Below are 16325 nucleotides of genomic sequence, written 5' to 3'. Positions count from 1 at the left end.
GTCCTAGAATCATAACTAGCAACTAGAAGCCAAGGACATGATGCCTTCTTGCACTTAACCCTCACCCTTGTAGGTTCATTTACATACTTTTCTATAGAAACCTTTTGTTGAACAACATATTTAGTTACAACTTCTCCGAAATCTCTCACACTTGCAAATGCAAGTCTAGTTTCCCAAACTATTTTCTTGCGAGTCTTGTCAAAGATTAGTTTTCTTTTAGTCTTTCTTATTCTAGCTTTAACTTTCTGTTGAACCTCCCCTTCACCTTCATCATCAATATCATCTGGATCTGTCTCAAAACTAGCAGCTTCATCTGAGTGGTAATAAGGCTCATCACCACCTATCTTACCTTCTAAACTCTTCTTCTTCCTAGATTCATATTCATCATACCCCATATCTGGCCCTCTCTTACCTAGTTTAACATGTTCTTGTTCAGGAGCGCTTTCTTTCCTCTTCCTCCTCTCTACAATCCTTCTTTATGCCCTAAATGCCATGTATTCCTCATGTGTATCACTTCCATAATCAGCTTCTCCTTCTTCAAACAACTCCTCATGCTCTGAATCTGAGCTATTATTAATGCTGCTACTAGATTCAGATGAATTTGATTCAGATGAGGAGTTTGAACTATCATCAGTAGTAACAGCTGTAAGCACACTGATATTGGAACTATTTTCAGCAGTATTGGATGCCTTTTCAGAAGTTCCCAAACCCTCACAGCCTCCCAAATTTTGACCAGATTCCTTCTCAAAAGTAACATTACTATCACCCCACTTGGCTGACATATTCTAATAGAGGGGGACCACTACAACTTCATCAACCATATGATCTACATATACCTCCAAAATATCCCCATTTTTTAACTCTTCACAAATACCCATAAAGTCCCTATCAACCCTAATTACTACCAAACCAGGATAATTAGGTGGTCTAACATAAATAACAATATAAGAACTATTGTAACCAAACTCTTTTACATAACCTAAAAACTCAAAATATGAGAACATATCAACATCGACATCAACACAATCAGTAATCATCCCACCAACATAATCCTCAACTGAAAAAGAATGTAACTTATCCATGGAGATTTTTCCACTATGAAAAAACCTTAGTGTAACAAGTACAAAAAACATTGAAATACCTGAATATAGTAGAAAATAAACTAATTAAGGATTAATAGTTACTATTAGACCCCGACATAACAAGTCACAATACATGCAACAAGAAAATATTGAATATTGATTGTTATTACACCTTAAAAATTGTATTTTTGTTACTCGATTTTACATTGAAAACATTACAGTGAAGAAATTTGAAGCAAGTTCAACTCTAGATACGGATGATATTAAACAAACTAAAACAGAGATAACATTTAGGGTTGATGATAGAAAAGGCTAGGGTTGATGTATTTACCGCCAAACTAAAACAAAGATAACATTTGAACTTGATTCTTCAAAGACCTTCAACTTCGAATGGGTCTTCCACCATCTCGTCAAATAAAACAATTGAGAACAAACGGAACACTAAGGAACAACGAAATCAAAGGATTTTGCAACAAGTCCCTTCGATTTTGGTCAGGCAAATCGATTTTGGTGAGGCAAATCGAATCTTTGAAGGTGGGGCATTAGGGTTCTTCAATTTGGGAATTTTTTACTAAGGGGTTAACAGGGCGAATGAGAGTCTTTGAAGGTTGTTATGTTTATTTACTGAAGAATTTAATTACGTGGCTTCATAATAAAAGCGTATGTTTCCCACTCAACTTATTATAGTTGGGCTAGGCCTTAGGAGGGAGTAAATAAATATAATTCTTTAAACACTAGTGGGGGTGTTAGGACACCCGTAAAGTTTAGGTGTGTAAATGATTTTCCAGGACAAGTTGAATGGGGTCTTTATGCATTTTCTCTTTAAAAAAAACTTAACCATCTTTTATTCACATAGAAGGGTGTAAGTCAGAAACCCACACAATAAGTACCTCTTACATTATCTTCTTCTTTTTGTTACGTGATGATTCCAAGAATATAGTATCAAAATTTGACACACCTAATGGCCTTTTTGCACAAAATAGAGATGCAAATTATTTACGTGATTTCAAAGTTGCCAACACTTGTGGATGTGGTAATTATTGAAGAGAGTAGTATCACATGACAGTCACGTGACTAAAGCAGTTAGTTGTATAGTTAGTTGTAACTAATTATTGAATTGGTTGTTAGGGAGTTAGTGGAGGAGTAAGCTTTATTAGTGAATTAGTGTATATATAAATAGTGTATAGCATTGTATTGATCGAACACAATCAATGAGAATAGCTTAGTTTATTTTGCTATCTATGAAGCTCTCTTTCAAGAACTTTCTATTTCATCAGTTCTTCATCATAAATTGAGCTTATTATTGATCTTCATCATGGTATCAGAGCACGGGAGCTAGATGCATACTCAATGTGGTTGATTTTTTCCAGTTTTTACAGATCAATTCTAAGGTTGCTGATTGCTCGAATTCACTGATCAGTTGACCTAACTTTTTTCGATTTGCTACTGGCAAATCTGTAATTCGTTGAATCAAAGCATAATTCAGCTTAATTTGTTAACCATGGCGCTTGGAGAAGATACTTCTACTACTATTGGAACAAGCGCTGGAATAACCATAGATCATCATTATCCTCTGTATTTATAGCCTTGTGACACTCCAGGTAGTTCCTTGATCTCTATTCAATTGACTGGATCTGAAAATTATGCGTTGTGGAGCAGATCTACGAAAATAGGTCTAATTGGTAAAGGTAAGCTAGGATTTGTTGGCGGTCGTTGTACTAAAGATAAATTTGATCGATCCTTACATGAGCTTTGAGAGAAATGCAATGCGATAGTCCTATCGTGGATCATGAATGTAGTAAGTAATGAATTACTCGGTGGAATTGTGTATAAATCTAGTGCTCACAAAGTTTGGACTGACTTGAAGGATAAATTTGATAAGGTAGATAGATCTCGTATTTTCTACTTGCACAAGGACATTGCTACTCTGTCGCAGGGGATCTCCTCAGTGTCTGCTTATTTTTCAAAACTGATAGATTTCTGGGAAGAATATGATGCCTTAATACTTTGCCCTGGGTGTGACTGCCCAGAATCTAAAAGCTACTTTGAACATTTTGAGTATCAAAGGCTTTTACAATTCCTAATAGGGCTAAATGAAATATATAGTCAACCTAGGAGTCATATTTTGATGATGAGCCCAGCTCCTTCAGTAAACAAGGCCTATTCCATGGTAGTTTCAGAAGAAAGCCAAAGAGCTTTGGGAAAATTTTCTCAGTCTGTAGACATAGGAGATGGTACAGCATTATTCACCAACAGAGGAACGAACTCAAGAAACAATTATAAGCCTAGGAGAGGGAATCTATTCTGTGACTATTGTAATTACAAAGGGCATACAAGAGATAATTATTTCAAGCTGCATGGATATCCAACTGATTTTAAAACAAGAAAGAAAGCAAAAGGTTTTCCTAAAAAATCTATGGCTAATGCAACAACACATGAAGAGCAGCAGGCAATAACAAAGCAGTTTACTACTACAACTTCAGAGGAGGGACAACAAGTAATGAGTGCATCTACTGCAATTTCAGCACAGGGAATGCCAATTACGTTTACACAAGAACAATATGATCAAATATTGAAGCTGATCAACAAGGACACAAGTGAAAATTCAGGCTTTGCAGGTACAACTAAGACTTTTATTACCAATGAAATTGTTAATAGTGAAAATTGGATAGTGGATTCTAGTGTGACCAATCACATGGTTCACACTAGAGAGCTGCTTGACAAAATAAACACTGAGATTCTAGACAATATACCAAAGGTATGTTTACCTGATGGAACCTCTCTTGATGTTGAATGTACTAAAGAAAGAAAAATTGGTGAGAACTGTGTTGTTAGGAATGTCCTATATGTTCCAAGTTTTAAATATAACCTGTTGTTTGTGACCAAACTTACAAGAGACTTGAGATGCTTTGTTTCCTTTTATCCTGATTTTTAGATAATGCAGGACCTTCACAGTGGGAAGGTGAAGGAGATTGGTAAGGAGTTAGAAAGATTGTACAAGTTGCAGCATCAGAAACTGAAAGCTAAAGCTGCAAATGTGCAAATTCAAGATCATTCTGTACAGGAGGAAGATTTGAGAATATGGTATGGAAGACTTGGACATGCCCCAAACAGAGTAGTGAAGCAGATTCCAAACATGAAGTTTAAGTCCAATAAAAATGGAATAAAGGAATGCACAATCTGCTAGACAAGGCAGATTGCCTTTCCCTAAGAGTACAAGTAGATCAGATAAACCCTTTCAAATGATTCATGTAGATGTTTGGGGTCCATATAGAGTACAAACTCATAGTGGACATAGATTGTTCCTTACTATAGTAGATGATTGCAGTAGAATGATTTGGATTTACTTACTGAGGCATAAAAGTGATGTGGTTGTATGCTTGAAACAATTTTTAGCATTAATAAAGACTCAATTTGATGTGATTGTGAAAGTATTAAGAAGTGATAATATATCTGAATTCTTTAATTCTGAATGCAACAACTTATTTCAGTCTTATGGAATGCTTCATCAGAATTCTTGTGTTCACACAACAAAATGGAGTAGTGGAGAGGAAACAAAGACACATACTAGAAGTGGCTAGAGCAATTAGGTTGCAGTGTTTTTTGCCTCTGAAGGTTTGGGGGGAATATGTGCAAGCAATTGTCTATGTCATAAATAGGCTGCCCTTATCAGTATTGTCAGGTAAATCATCTTTTGAGGTAGTGTATGGAAGAGTGCCATCTCTACAGTATATGAGGACCATTGGGTGTTTATGCTTTGCCAAATTAGTAGGAGAAGGAGACATGTTTGCAGCTAGATCAATTGGAGTTGTCCTAATGGGGTACTCATCATCCCAGAAGGTATACAAACTATATAATATCTTAACCAATTTTTTTTTTTTTTTGTAAGTAGGGATGTCAAATTTATGGAGCATGTTTTTCCACTCCAATTGCTCAAAGAAGGAAAATTGCAACTATTTCCTAATGGAGTACTGGATTTTCCAGTCACTGATGATGCAGGTTCACTTTAGGATTCAAATGTTCCAGACCAAGCCACACATCCAGATGACACTTCAATCCAACTTGATGCAAATAATAATGGTGCAGAAATGCAAATTGCATCAACACACTCTCTATCACTTGAATACATACAACATCAGCAGCCTATTTCTCTAAAACAAGAGACATCTAACTATGATGGACACCAGCTGAGAAAGTTAACTAGAACTACCAAGGAACCTGTGTGGATGAAAGATTATATCTGCAATGGTTCCCTAATGAGGTCAGAAGGCAAGCAGGTTTGCAAATATCCAATGCAGAACTATTTGACACATACCATACTATCCACTAAGTTCCAAGCTTATTTGTCCAAAATTACCAGTACAAGAGAGCCTATGAATTATGATGCAACTGCATCAGATTCCAAATGAATGGAGGCCATGAATTAAGAACTGAAGGCACTCATGGATAATGGAACCTGGACCTTGGTAGACCTACCAGCAGGGAAGACCCCTATTGGATATAAGTGGGTGTTCAAGATAAAGTACAAAGCCAATAGGGAGGTTGAAAGATACAAAGCACGACTAGTTGCTAAAGGATATAATCAAATAGAAGGTCTAGACTATCAGGAAATATTTTCTCCTGTAGTCAAGATGGTGACAGTAAGAGTAGTCATAGTTTTACCTACTGCTAACAAGTGGAATCTATACCAGATGGATGTGTATAATGCTTTTTTAAAAAGAGACCTCATTGAAGAAGTCTATATGTGTTTGCCACAGGGATTTCCCAGCTAGGGGGAGAAAGTATGTAGGCTGCATAAATCCCTATATGGTCTAAAGCAGGCCTCAAGACAATGGAATCTAAAACTGACTGAGGCATTAACCAACGCAGGATTTGTGCAGAGCCATTTTGATTATTCCTTATTCACAAATAAGCAAGGGACAAAGTTAGTAATTATACTGGTGTATGTAGATGATCTTCTGATTACTAGGAATGATCAAGGGTTAATCTCTGAGGCCAAAAATATGTTGCAAAGTAAATTCAAGATCAAGGACCTAGGAGAATTGAAGTTCTTCCTTGGAATAGAGATAGCAATATCCAAGAAGGGAATATTGATGAATCAAAGGAAATTTGCTGTAGAACTTATCACTGATCTTGAACTAGCAGGGTCAAAACCAATGACCACACCAATGGAGTGTAATCAAAGGTTCACAACTGTAGTGTATGATCAATGTGTGAACTCTAAAGAAGATGAGAAGTTGGCAGATCCAGGTCCTTATCAGAGGTTAGTAGGAAAGTTGTTATACCTCACCATGACTCGACCAAATATATGCTATGTAGTTCATGTATTGAGCCAATTCATGCATTGTCCAAAGAAGTTTCATATGGAAGCAGCTATAAGGGTTGTCAGGTACATCAAAGGAGCTCCAGGTTTAGGTTTGTTAATGAGTTATGAATAGTTCACTAAGCTGACAACATTATGTGATGCAGATTGGGCATCATGTCTCCAGGAGATCCGTAACAGGTTATGTGATGAAATTTGGAAATTCATTAGTGCCATGTAAGTCCAAGAAGCAATGCACACAAGGAGTTCAGCAGAGTTAGAATATAGGAGTATGGCAGCAAGAGTTGCAGAAATTTCATGGTTGACAGGACTTTGTAAAGAACTAGGAGCAGAAGTTGAGCTACCAGTGGAGCTGCACTGTGACAGTAAAGCAGCAATTCAAATTGCTGCAAATCCCATATTTCACGAACGTACAAAGCACATAGAGATAGACCTATACTTCATAAGAGAGAAGGTACAACAAGGAATTGGCAAGACAAAGTATGTAATGTCCAAGGATTAAGAGGCAAACTTGTTCACAAAGGCACTGGGAAGATCACAACACGAGTACTTGATGAGAAATATATGAGTTCTCAATCTATTTGCACCACCTAACTTGAGGGGGAGTATTGAAGAGAGTAGTATCACATGACAGTCACGTGATTAAAGTAGTTAGTTGTATAGTTAGTTGTAACTAATTATTGGATTGGTTGTTAGGGAGTTAGTAAAGGAGTAAGCTTGATTAATGAATTAGTGTATATATAAATAGTGTATAGCATTGTATTGATCGAATACAATCAATGAGAATAGCTCAGTTCATTTTGCTCTCTATGAAGCTCTCTTTCTAGAACTTTCTGTTTCATAGGTTCTTCATCATAGATTGGGCTAATTCTCGATCTTCATCAGTAATTTATTCTATTATCTGCTTCTGGTATAACTTCTCAAATTTTAATTTGATTTTCAACTTTTTACTAACTGTGCTGAGTAATTAATAAAGAGATTGTTCCAATTTTAGGATTACAGCTACTCCCAAAAATCTATTTCTTTTTTTCAAGTTAAGAAGTATTCGAAATAACTGTAGAGTTGAAATTTAATGGTTATAATTTAGATTGCCTAAATGGAGTCCTAAGATAAACCATTTGGCATATGCAGATGACACAATTATCTTCTCCTCTTCAGATGAAACTTCACTGCAGCTAATTATGCAAGTCTTGGCAGCCTATGAAGCAGCTTCAGGTCAGTTGATTAATAGAGCTAAGTCTGCAGTCTACATGCATCATCTTACCAATGAAACAGTGATTAGCAAGGTGGAAAGAGTGACTGGGATTAAGAGGCAAGAGTTTCCATTCACATACTTGGGGTGCCCTATTTTCTATGCTAGAAGGAAGATGGAATAATATAATGGGCTAATGAACAAAGTGCTGGACAAACTACAATCTTGGAAGGGTAAAATGTTGTCTATAGGAGGCAGGGCTGTGTTGATCTCTCATGTGATTCAGAGTATGCCTATTCATCTTCTGTCAGCAGTTAATGCACCAACCTTTGTTATCAATAAACTACACAAGCTCATGGCAAGATTTTTCTGGAGTAGTTCAATTGAAGGAGGCAGTAGGCATTGGGCTTCATGGGATGCATTATGCCTACCAAAAGAGGAAGGGGGGGATTAGTTTTACATCACTACAAGATGTCTCTAAGGCACTATTTTGTAAGTTATGGTGGAATTTCAGAATCAAACCATCACTATGGAGTTCATTCATAAGCCAAAAGTACTGCAAAAAGCTAAATCCTATTGTTGTTCCATGGAGACATGGCGCTCACATCTGGAAGAAAATGTTAGAATGTAGAGATTGTATTGAACATCAAATTCTGTGGCAACCTAAAATGGGATCTGCATTATTCTGGTTTGAAAATTGGATTGGTTTGGGAGCTTTATATTTTATTACACCACCTGATTTTTTCTGTGATAAATCAGTTTAAAATGTTAATTAAGTAATGAATGGGAGGGGGTGGAATGAATAAAAACAGAGGGAGCTCTTACCTGAGGAGCTGGCTAGTCATATACTGCAGAATATCAAACCACCAGGTGAAAATCTGGTGCTAGACAAACCTTTTTGGATGCTGGAAACAAGGGGTGAATTTAGTGTGAGGTCAGCTTGGAATTATATCAGGAGAAGGAGGGAATCTTGCAGAGCTTATAATATGATTCGGGTGAAAGGTTTACCTTTTAAAGTGTCATTCTTCATGTGGAGGATATGGAAGAACAAATTACCTTTAGATGATTACTTCAGAAGACTGGGGTACCTTAGGGCTTCTAGATGTTGGTGTTGTGTTCTGCCACAAGAAGAAACTCTCACACATTTGTTCTTCAAATCCTATACTGCCAGGAAGGTGTGGAAATATTTTCTATCAGTTGCATGCATTAATATTGAAGGAATAACGTTTCACCAAGCAGTGGTGAAGTGTTGGACTGCCAGGTGATCTCAAGGCTGCAGCCAATTCTACAGGCTACTATCGATTATAGTATGGGAATTATGGAAGAGAAGAAATTCATACAAATATGGAGATGCAGTCACAGGGAATAGGGTCATATACCAGGTATCAACAACACTTCAATACCTAGTCAAATTCAGAAAGCCAAGTTTGAAGAATGTACCACATAAGTGGCCTGTGTTGATGCATATGTTAGAGCAATATACCCCTAAATTGAAATACACTAAGGTGTTATGGGAATTTCCTAAACAAGGTTGGGTAAAAGTCAATACTGATGGAGCATCTAGGGGTAATCCAGGCAGGAGCTCTATAGACTATGTGCTGAGAAATGAAGAAGGGAATGTAGTCTATGCATGTGGTAAAGAGATTCAGGAGGGTACAAATACAGAAGCTGAGGTGAAAGCTATCTTAGAAGCCTTGAGATACTGTATTGAACAGGAGTACATTTATATTGACTTGCACACTGATTCAATGCTAGTCAAGAATGTACTATCAGGAGAATGGAATGCACCATGGTCTGTTGTAGTATATGTAGAGGAAATAAGGGAATGGATGAACAGATGCAATCTGAGGATCTCTCATACATTGAGAGAAGGAAATCAATTGGCAAATCATATAGCCAACTATGCTTTGGATACTGGACCAATGGAGTGTAATGGATTTGGAGATTTGGATGTCAAAGGAAGGAAAATTGTGAATAGTGATAAACTTCAATGTCCATACATCAGAATAAAGGTTGCAAGGAGCTAGGAGGAGAGGAAGAAAGGAGTAGCAGGAGCAAAGGAAATTCTGGGAAGCCACACGCTCATCATACTCAAATCCATGTGGAGGAGAGTATGGTGATCTTTTTTATTGCTAATCTAGTGTTCTTTTTTGCAGAGAATGCTACTGTAATCATGCCCCATTCTTTGAACAACTCCCAGTTGGTGGTATTAGTACTATGTACTCATTCCAATGGGAGGGAAGCAAGAATGGGCATAAGCATGGCATGGGATCTTCACAGCAAGAAGCTGGGCTATTACGCGATTATGGAGGAGCCTTGGCATGCCAATTTTCATGGGCAAGGCCCCAACTTGGTCAGAAATGTAATATGCTCAGTAATAGATCGCAGAACACAAGATAGCATGGACACAACAGGATATCAGACACAGTCACAACCTAGAATTCTATGGCTACGACTGTGTGATCAAAGGGACTGCACAAGAATCACAGGAAGGAAAATGTACATCAACTCCACATATACAGCATTATTGATATGCAGGCAAGATATTCCTGAAGAAAGTGCACACATAAGGGCAGGGATCAAACTGCAACATTGGTCACTACAGACCAAGTCCACAACAATGCCCAGGTATTCATGGTCGAGACTGTATTTCAGAAACTTCTATGGGCTATGACAGTGACACAACACGGAGACACATAACAGGAGCAGCTACTGCGTCTATGCCTTATCTTTTGAATAACCTTCATTTGGTACTTGGTACTCAGTACCTTGGAGGGGAAGCAAGAATAGGCACAAGCATGGAAGCATGGATGACAAAAAAAAGACTAGGGACTGGATTCTCTAATGACACCTTTAGCTTCAAAAGGTCTGTTGTCATTGTAAACAACCCTAGTACTCTATTTATTAAGATAAAAAGAAGTCAACTAAGGAGCCATACAACAACTGGAAGGATAAGACAGGATACTGCCCAGTTTTGCTCAAAATCGCACAAGGTCAGCTACATTATTTTGCGAGGAAACAGGGGCATTATGGAATCACTATGGAGTAATATCCTAATGTGTTTCATAAATGGTATATTACATGATACAATTCAAGATGAGTTTGCAAAGGTAAAGGGGGGAAGGCAACGAACACTAATGAGAAACGCTACTGTCCGCGACATCATAGTTGAGGTAGAGTATGTTACATATAGATCAGGAACATTCTGTGGAATCTATACAGTGGGGATGAAGAATTTTTGCTGCAGTAACAGTACAATGCGCTACTATAGTGCATTACTTCATGAGGGCTCACAAGAAAAGACAAAGATAACAATGGCACAAACAAGACAAATAATACACTGCCTATCATGGGCAGTGTCGATCAAATGGGTTAAATCACAACCAAAGCAGGATGTTTGGATATTGAAGAGTGCATTGAAGGCAAGGACTAACCTAAAGAAAGGATACAACGGGTGGACACCTACTACAATTGGCAATATTGGAAGCTGGATTTTCTTATTACTAAGGAAACAGATTCATGGACATGATTTGGACTTCATTAGGGCAAATGCAGAATATGGGTACTATCATCTTCATTCATCTGCATACATTGGGACTAATATCTTGAGGATCACAAAGATGCACACAAAATATACATGCATACTTTCTCAAGAAAGTTGGGCAGAAACAAGATACCAAATGCGAGGTGGATATAAAGGCCAAAGCTTGGCAGTGGCTACATGGTTGCGAGGTTATAGGTCCAATTTGCAGCTCGATGCACTTGTTAATAAACTTCTTGGACTAGTATCTATCTTCAATAATTATATTAGATCACATGTGAGATCAATGTTGAGTTTCAAGCTCAATATTGATAGTAGGTTTCATGTAATCGTCAAGGTTTATTTCTTTCATTATGTAAGACCTCCTGACAATGTTTTTGTTTTTTGATTTATATATTTATAAAAACTAGCCCTAGGCAATGCCTAGTGGATTGCAAAAAAAAAAAAATGGTTATAATTTTACTCCATATATTGTTTAGGTTACTAAAATCAAATCAGCTACAATACATTGGGAAAGCATTTGAGTTCAATTTGAATTAGAAGGAAGGTAACAGGAGATTATGAAATGCAGAAATGGAAGAGTACTATACGCTGGAAAAAGGATGTCAATCAAGGTTCGAGTTAAAGGACGTATGCGCATTGAAAAGAGAAAATGCCGTAGAATCTCAAAAAGTTCGATGAATTATTAACATGGCTAACTTGATTTACCTAACAATATATGAAGGTGAACCGTTTTCTACCTTCATCTTTTGTGGGCCTATCAATCTCAAGTCTCAAAAGTACAATTTTTCTTCTTCTTATGATCAAATAGTTTCATTTTGAAGTTGACCTAATTTGCTTGACAAATGCATCCAAATCTTGACTAGAGCTCCCTCCCTTTTGAAGGGCCTCTAAGACAGAATCATGGAGTTTACTCATTCGCTCTTTCTGTGGGGGGGCTCCAGTAATTGACTCGGATAAGATATGAGCCAACTCGACTGAATCTGGGACTACCTGACAACCACCTTCGCAAGCTCTAATTCCCACATTGAGTTCGTTAACCAACAATTCTGCACTTATAAATTGGTCTGCACCCATAGGCCATGTTAGCATGAGCACCTTAGAGGATATGCCTTCTAGTATCGAGTTCCATCCGCAATGAGTCAAGAAAACACTCACAGCTCGATGTCTTAGTATCGCAACTTGTGGAGCCCAACCTTTGATTATCAACCCTCTATTTGCTACTCGATTCTCATATTCTTTCGTGATCACGTCCTTGTAGCCTGCGACGTGTCCTTCCTCTTGAATTCTCAAGCACCACACGAAATTCACCCCACTACACTCCAAGGCTGTCGCCAGGGCATCCGCTTGCTGTCGTGTCAACATTGCACGACTCCCGAAGCTCACGTAAACAACTGAATCATCGGCCTTGTCGTCTAACCACGTCATCACTTCATCACGTGGCATCACACTCGACCCGCCACGTTGAAAATAATATGGGCCTACCAAATTATTGTCCAAAGGTAGCAAGGGCCCAACGGCCCAAACCCTATCATGGCCCATTTCTTTCTTTACTCGATCGATAAAAACACCCTCTATTTCTCTACAAGAGTTAAACACAACACCCCAACTCTTCATATTTTCAAAGTAACCACCTCTCAAGAATTCCCAATCGGGGTCTCCTTTTTTGTACTGACTGCTCAACGTACTCACCTTCCACCGAGGATACTCCGGCGTATTGGGAATATTAGTGAAAGTAATCAAAGAGTTTTCATTAGTTGTAGACAAGATTTCTTCAACGTTGCTCCATGTGTGACTTATAACTAAGCAAGTAAAAGCTCCGGACGGCCAAAAGGCAATACGTCGAACACCTAGTCGCCATGCCAGTTTATGAGTCCAACCAAGGAAGAAGTCTGAGATAATGGCCACAGGAGGTGACGGGTGGGTACGGAACCAATCGACAATCGGATCGTAAAGCTCAGAGGTTGCACGAACCCTTGCAGCAAAACTGGATCCAGCAGGGAGTTGAGGAAATGAAAGGCAAAGTGTTTGAATAGAATCGGAAGGGTGAATTGCTCGGATTGGCTCGAGTAATGGTAGGTTTTGAGGTGTGACAAGAATTGTGAGTTTTAGGTGATGATTTATGAGGTGGTTGGCTAGGTCAAGGAGGGGGATTATGTGACCTGCAGTTGGAAATGGAAATAGGAGAACTTGTGCACCGGAAAACGCCATTATTAAGTTTTAGCTCAAACCAAGACTTTAATTTTTGCCAAGTATTGCAAGTTTGTACATTAATTTGGTTTATACTATGATATGTTATGTGACTTCTGATGTCATGCCTGACGCTTACAAAGTATTATATTTCAAAGTTTGGGTGGTTTGTCTTCTTTTTTTCCAATCAAATGAAAACAGTACCATTATCGGGGTTGATTGGTACACGGACTATTATTATTTTGGAGGGATTAATTTATCTCACTTGGGAGGTGGGATAATATAATTTTAAGTTTGATTGGATAAAATAGAATATCATGTAGTAGAATTGGAATTAAATTTATACCGTCTATTAAACATGGTATAAATTTAATTTCATACCTTATCCCATATTCTAAATGTGTCATATATGTTTAACACGGCCTGGACTTCTCACACGTTAGTAGTTCCATCATATTTAATCTTCTAACCACTACTATTGCATGTGGCTTCCTTTCACACGACATTAGTCGTTTATTCGTCCTACTATTCCATATACTATTTCCTTTTGAGCACCTGCGCAAACCTATTCATTGACGTTTTATAATCAACAAGTTCTGGCGGATAAGGCTCCATATTGTTGTTTTATGATTAAGGACAATAGTTGAACGCGTTATAATTTAATTAATGCATGTGTCTTGATGATCTATTTTTAGAGGAAGATTTCGATACTTGCGTGTTGTTAATTAATCAATTGAAGTGTCTCAATACGGTGAACAATATTTTAAAAGATATTTTCTAAACGAGCCTTGAAGCGACGCGTATCGAAAACGCACCGAGACATGCTAGCAGGGCATAAGTATCATGAGGCATAAGCCTCGGCATTCTGGCGTTCGTTTAGGGGTGTAAGCCCCGAGAACTTTTCCAAAATTGAGCTAAAATTACTTAAAATTACTTAATATTTTTTTTTAAACTTAAATATGTAAAAGTATAGTAAATTTTCAAACTAAAAATCTCAAAAGTCAAAGATCATTTTAATTATTTGTATTAATTTCATAATCTATTCTCTTTGTCATTTGATGAGTAACAAATATAGACCTTTGCCTGCGAAGTGCAAACTACAAAGCAAAGAATTTTGTCCTTCAATTTTTACTCTGCTTCAACGCTTGCATTTTCCTTTTTTGTGCTTTATTTTTTCAATTCCTTTTTTTGTTTTGCATTCCTAATTTATTCCTTTCAAGTTAATTTTTGATTTTATAATTTCTTTTGCGCTAATTTATATATTATTTTGAAATGCATGTCTTTATTCTAGCTATTTGTATTACTAGTGTCAGAATACGCGCATTGTGCGCAAACATTATCTCGATGAGTATGAACTATTAAAAATTATAATAAAAATTATGTTTGAATGATAAAACAAAAGTTATAGAAAAAATATGAGTTCTTGAAAATAGTATTTGTTGTATATCGCTAACACAATAAAGAAAGAAACTATACCCCATATAAGTGTCACGATCCGGAAATTCCATTCTCGGAAACGTGATGACGCCTAACATTCTACTTGCTAGGCAAGCCAACGTTAGAATTTATCCATTTTTAACAGCTCGGATTAAATAATAATAAAGAAACCGAAATAACTGAAATAAATTCTGAAGTAAAGTGCAAAAAACCATAACATCTGAAATATCTAATACAACCCGAATCTGGTGTCACAAGTGCACGAGCTACTGGAATACTACAAATAGATTCTGAAATAAATACAACTGTTTCGAATGAAATGAACAGTAAGAGAGGAAAGAGGAAGGGGACTTCAAGGTTTGGGAACGTCAGCAGATCTACCTCAAGTCTCCGAATATGAAAATCCGAGCTAGTGCACCTCACGTACAGCTGGGACCAGTACCGAGCTCTGCACAAGAAGTGCAGAGTGTAGTATGAATACAACCGACCCAATATACTCCGTAAGTGTCTAGCCTAATTACGACGAGGTAGTGATGAGGTTATAATAGGACACTCACATAATAAAACCTGTACAAACATAGCTGTATGTACCAAACAACAACAAATAGAGATTTATTATTTACAATTGGGAGGGAATATGCAAAAGGGGGACAAGATACGATAACTACGACAGGATTGACAACACAAGGCAGTCAACTAAATCATCAACCAATAAAGACGGATAAACATACGGAATAAAGATGGAACGACATCACCCTTCGTGTTTTTACTCTCAATCTTACCATGTAATGATGACATATGTAGAATGAAATGACACGGCATCACCCCTCGTACTTTTACTGTCGATTTGTCCATGTAACAATGAATAATTGATATAGATGGCATGACATCATCCTTCGTACTTTATCTCTTTTTCTTTCTATGTATTAGTCAATAAATGATGTAATAAAACGACACGACATTACCCTTTGTGCTTTAACACTCTTCCTTACCATATAGTAATGAATATAAAAAATTCGAGAGATAAATAATGCAAAGGGTGTACTTTACATCAATAATGGTTCCAAGATACCAAACCTCAACTCCCAAAATACTCAACTATCACAATTAATCCATAAATACGGAAGGAATGATCAAATAAGTAATAATCTAATCTAAGCATGGATGTCATAGATTAAGAGGCAATATATCACAAAGAAACAAGTTCTACCGTATGCTTTAAGTCAAGATTAACTACGATACTTACGTCGCTCCGCAACCAATTCAAAGTTCAACTATGGCCTTGCCTTTCGAACAAGCCTCCGAACCAACCAAATCTAGAAAATTATCAAACAAACGATTCAAAATAAGCCTTAGAAACTACCCATGAATGAAAGAGGTTCAATTTTGATCATTATCGAAAAAGTCAACCCCAGACCCACTTGGTCAAAAATCGAGGTTTTAACTAAAACCCGATCAACCATTCACCCCCGAGACTGGTTATGCCATTTGCTTTGAACTTCGACCTCAATTCGCGTTCTAAATTCTAATTTTTACAAAAATCTCTAATTCTACCCAAAT

At 37.3% G+C, this 16325-nt stretch overlaps 1 protein-coding gene and 1 pseudogene across 1 annotated transcript; one reads left to right on the top strand and one right to left on the bottom strand.

Moving 5' to 3' along the window:
• The first annotated feature begins 2871 nt into the window (after nucleotides 1-2871).
• Nucleotides 2872-5491, top strand: LOC104217241 (uncharacterized). Its single transcript, XM_070159206.1, has 5 exons — nucleotides 2872-3840; nucleotides 4018-4166; nucleotides 4574-4903; nucleotides 4975-5081; nucleotides 5169-5491. The coding sequence occupies exons 1-5, from the start codon at nucleotides 2872-2874 to the stop codon at nucleotides 5489-5491; spliced, it is 1878 nt and encodes a 625-aa protein (XP_070015307.1).
• Nucleotides 5492-11777: 6286 nt separating this feature from the next.
• LOC104217239 (flavonol 3-O-glucosyltransferase UGT89B1-like) lies at nucleotides 11778-13558 on the bottom strand (annotated as a pseudogene).
• Nucleotides 13559-16325: the final 2767 nt, after the last annotated feature.

The sequence above is a fragment of the Nicotiana sylvestris genome, chromosome 10 (genome assembly GCF_000393655.2).
Source record: "Nicotiana sylvestris chromosome 10, ASM39365v2, whole genome shotgun sequence".
Taxonomy (NCBI): domain Eukaryota; kingdom Viridiplantae; phylum Streptophyta; class Magnoliopsida; order Solanales; family Solanaceae; genus Nicotiana; species Nicotiana sylvestris.
The sequence above is the reverse complement of the archived record's forward strand: the minus strand, read 5'-3'. Positions and strand labels throughout refer to the sequence as shown.

What these genes read in the sequence shown, in the direction of transcription:
- LOC104217241 (XM_070159206.1), top strand. Translation starts at nt 2,872, where the DNA reads ATGAATGTAGTAAGTAATGAATTACTCGGTGGAATTGTGTATAAATCT. An exon ending in TTCTAGACAATATACCAAAG is followed by an intron (nt 3,841 to 4,017) that starts GTATGTTTACCT and finishes CCTGATTTTTAG; the next exon opens with ATAATGCAGGACCTTCACAG. An exon ending in ATTGGAGTTGTCCTAATGGG is followed by an intron (nt 4,904 to 4,974) that starts GTACTCATCATC and finishes TTTTGTAAGTAG; the next exon opens with GGATGTCAAATTTATGGAGC.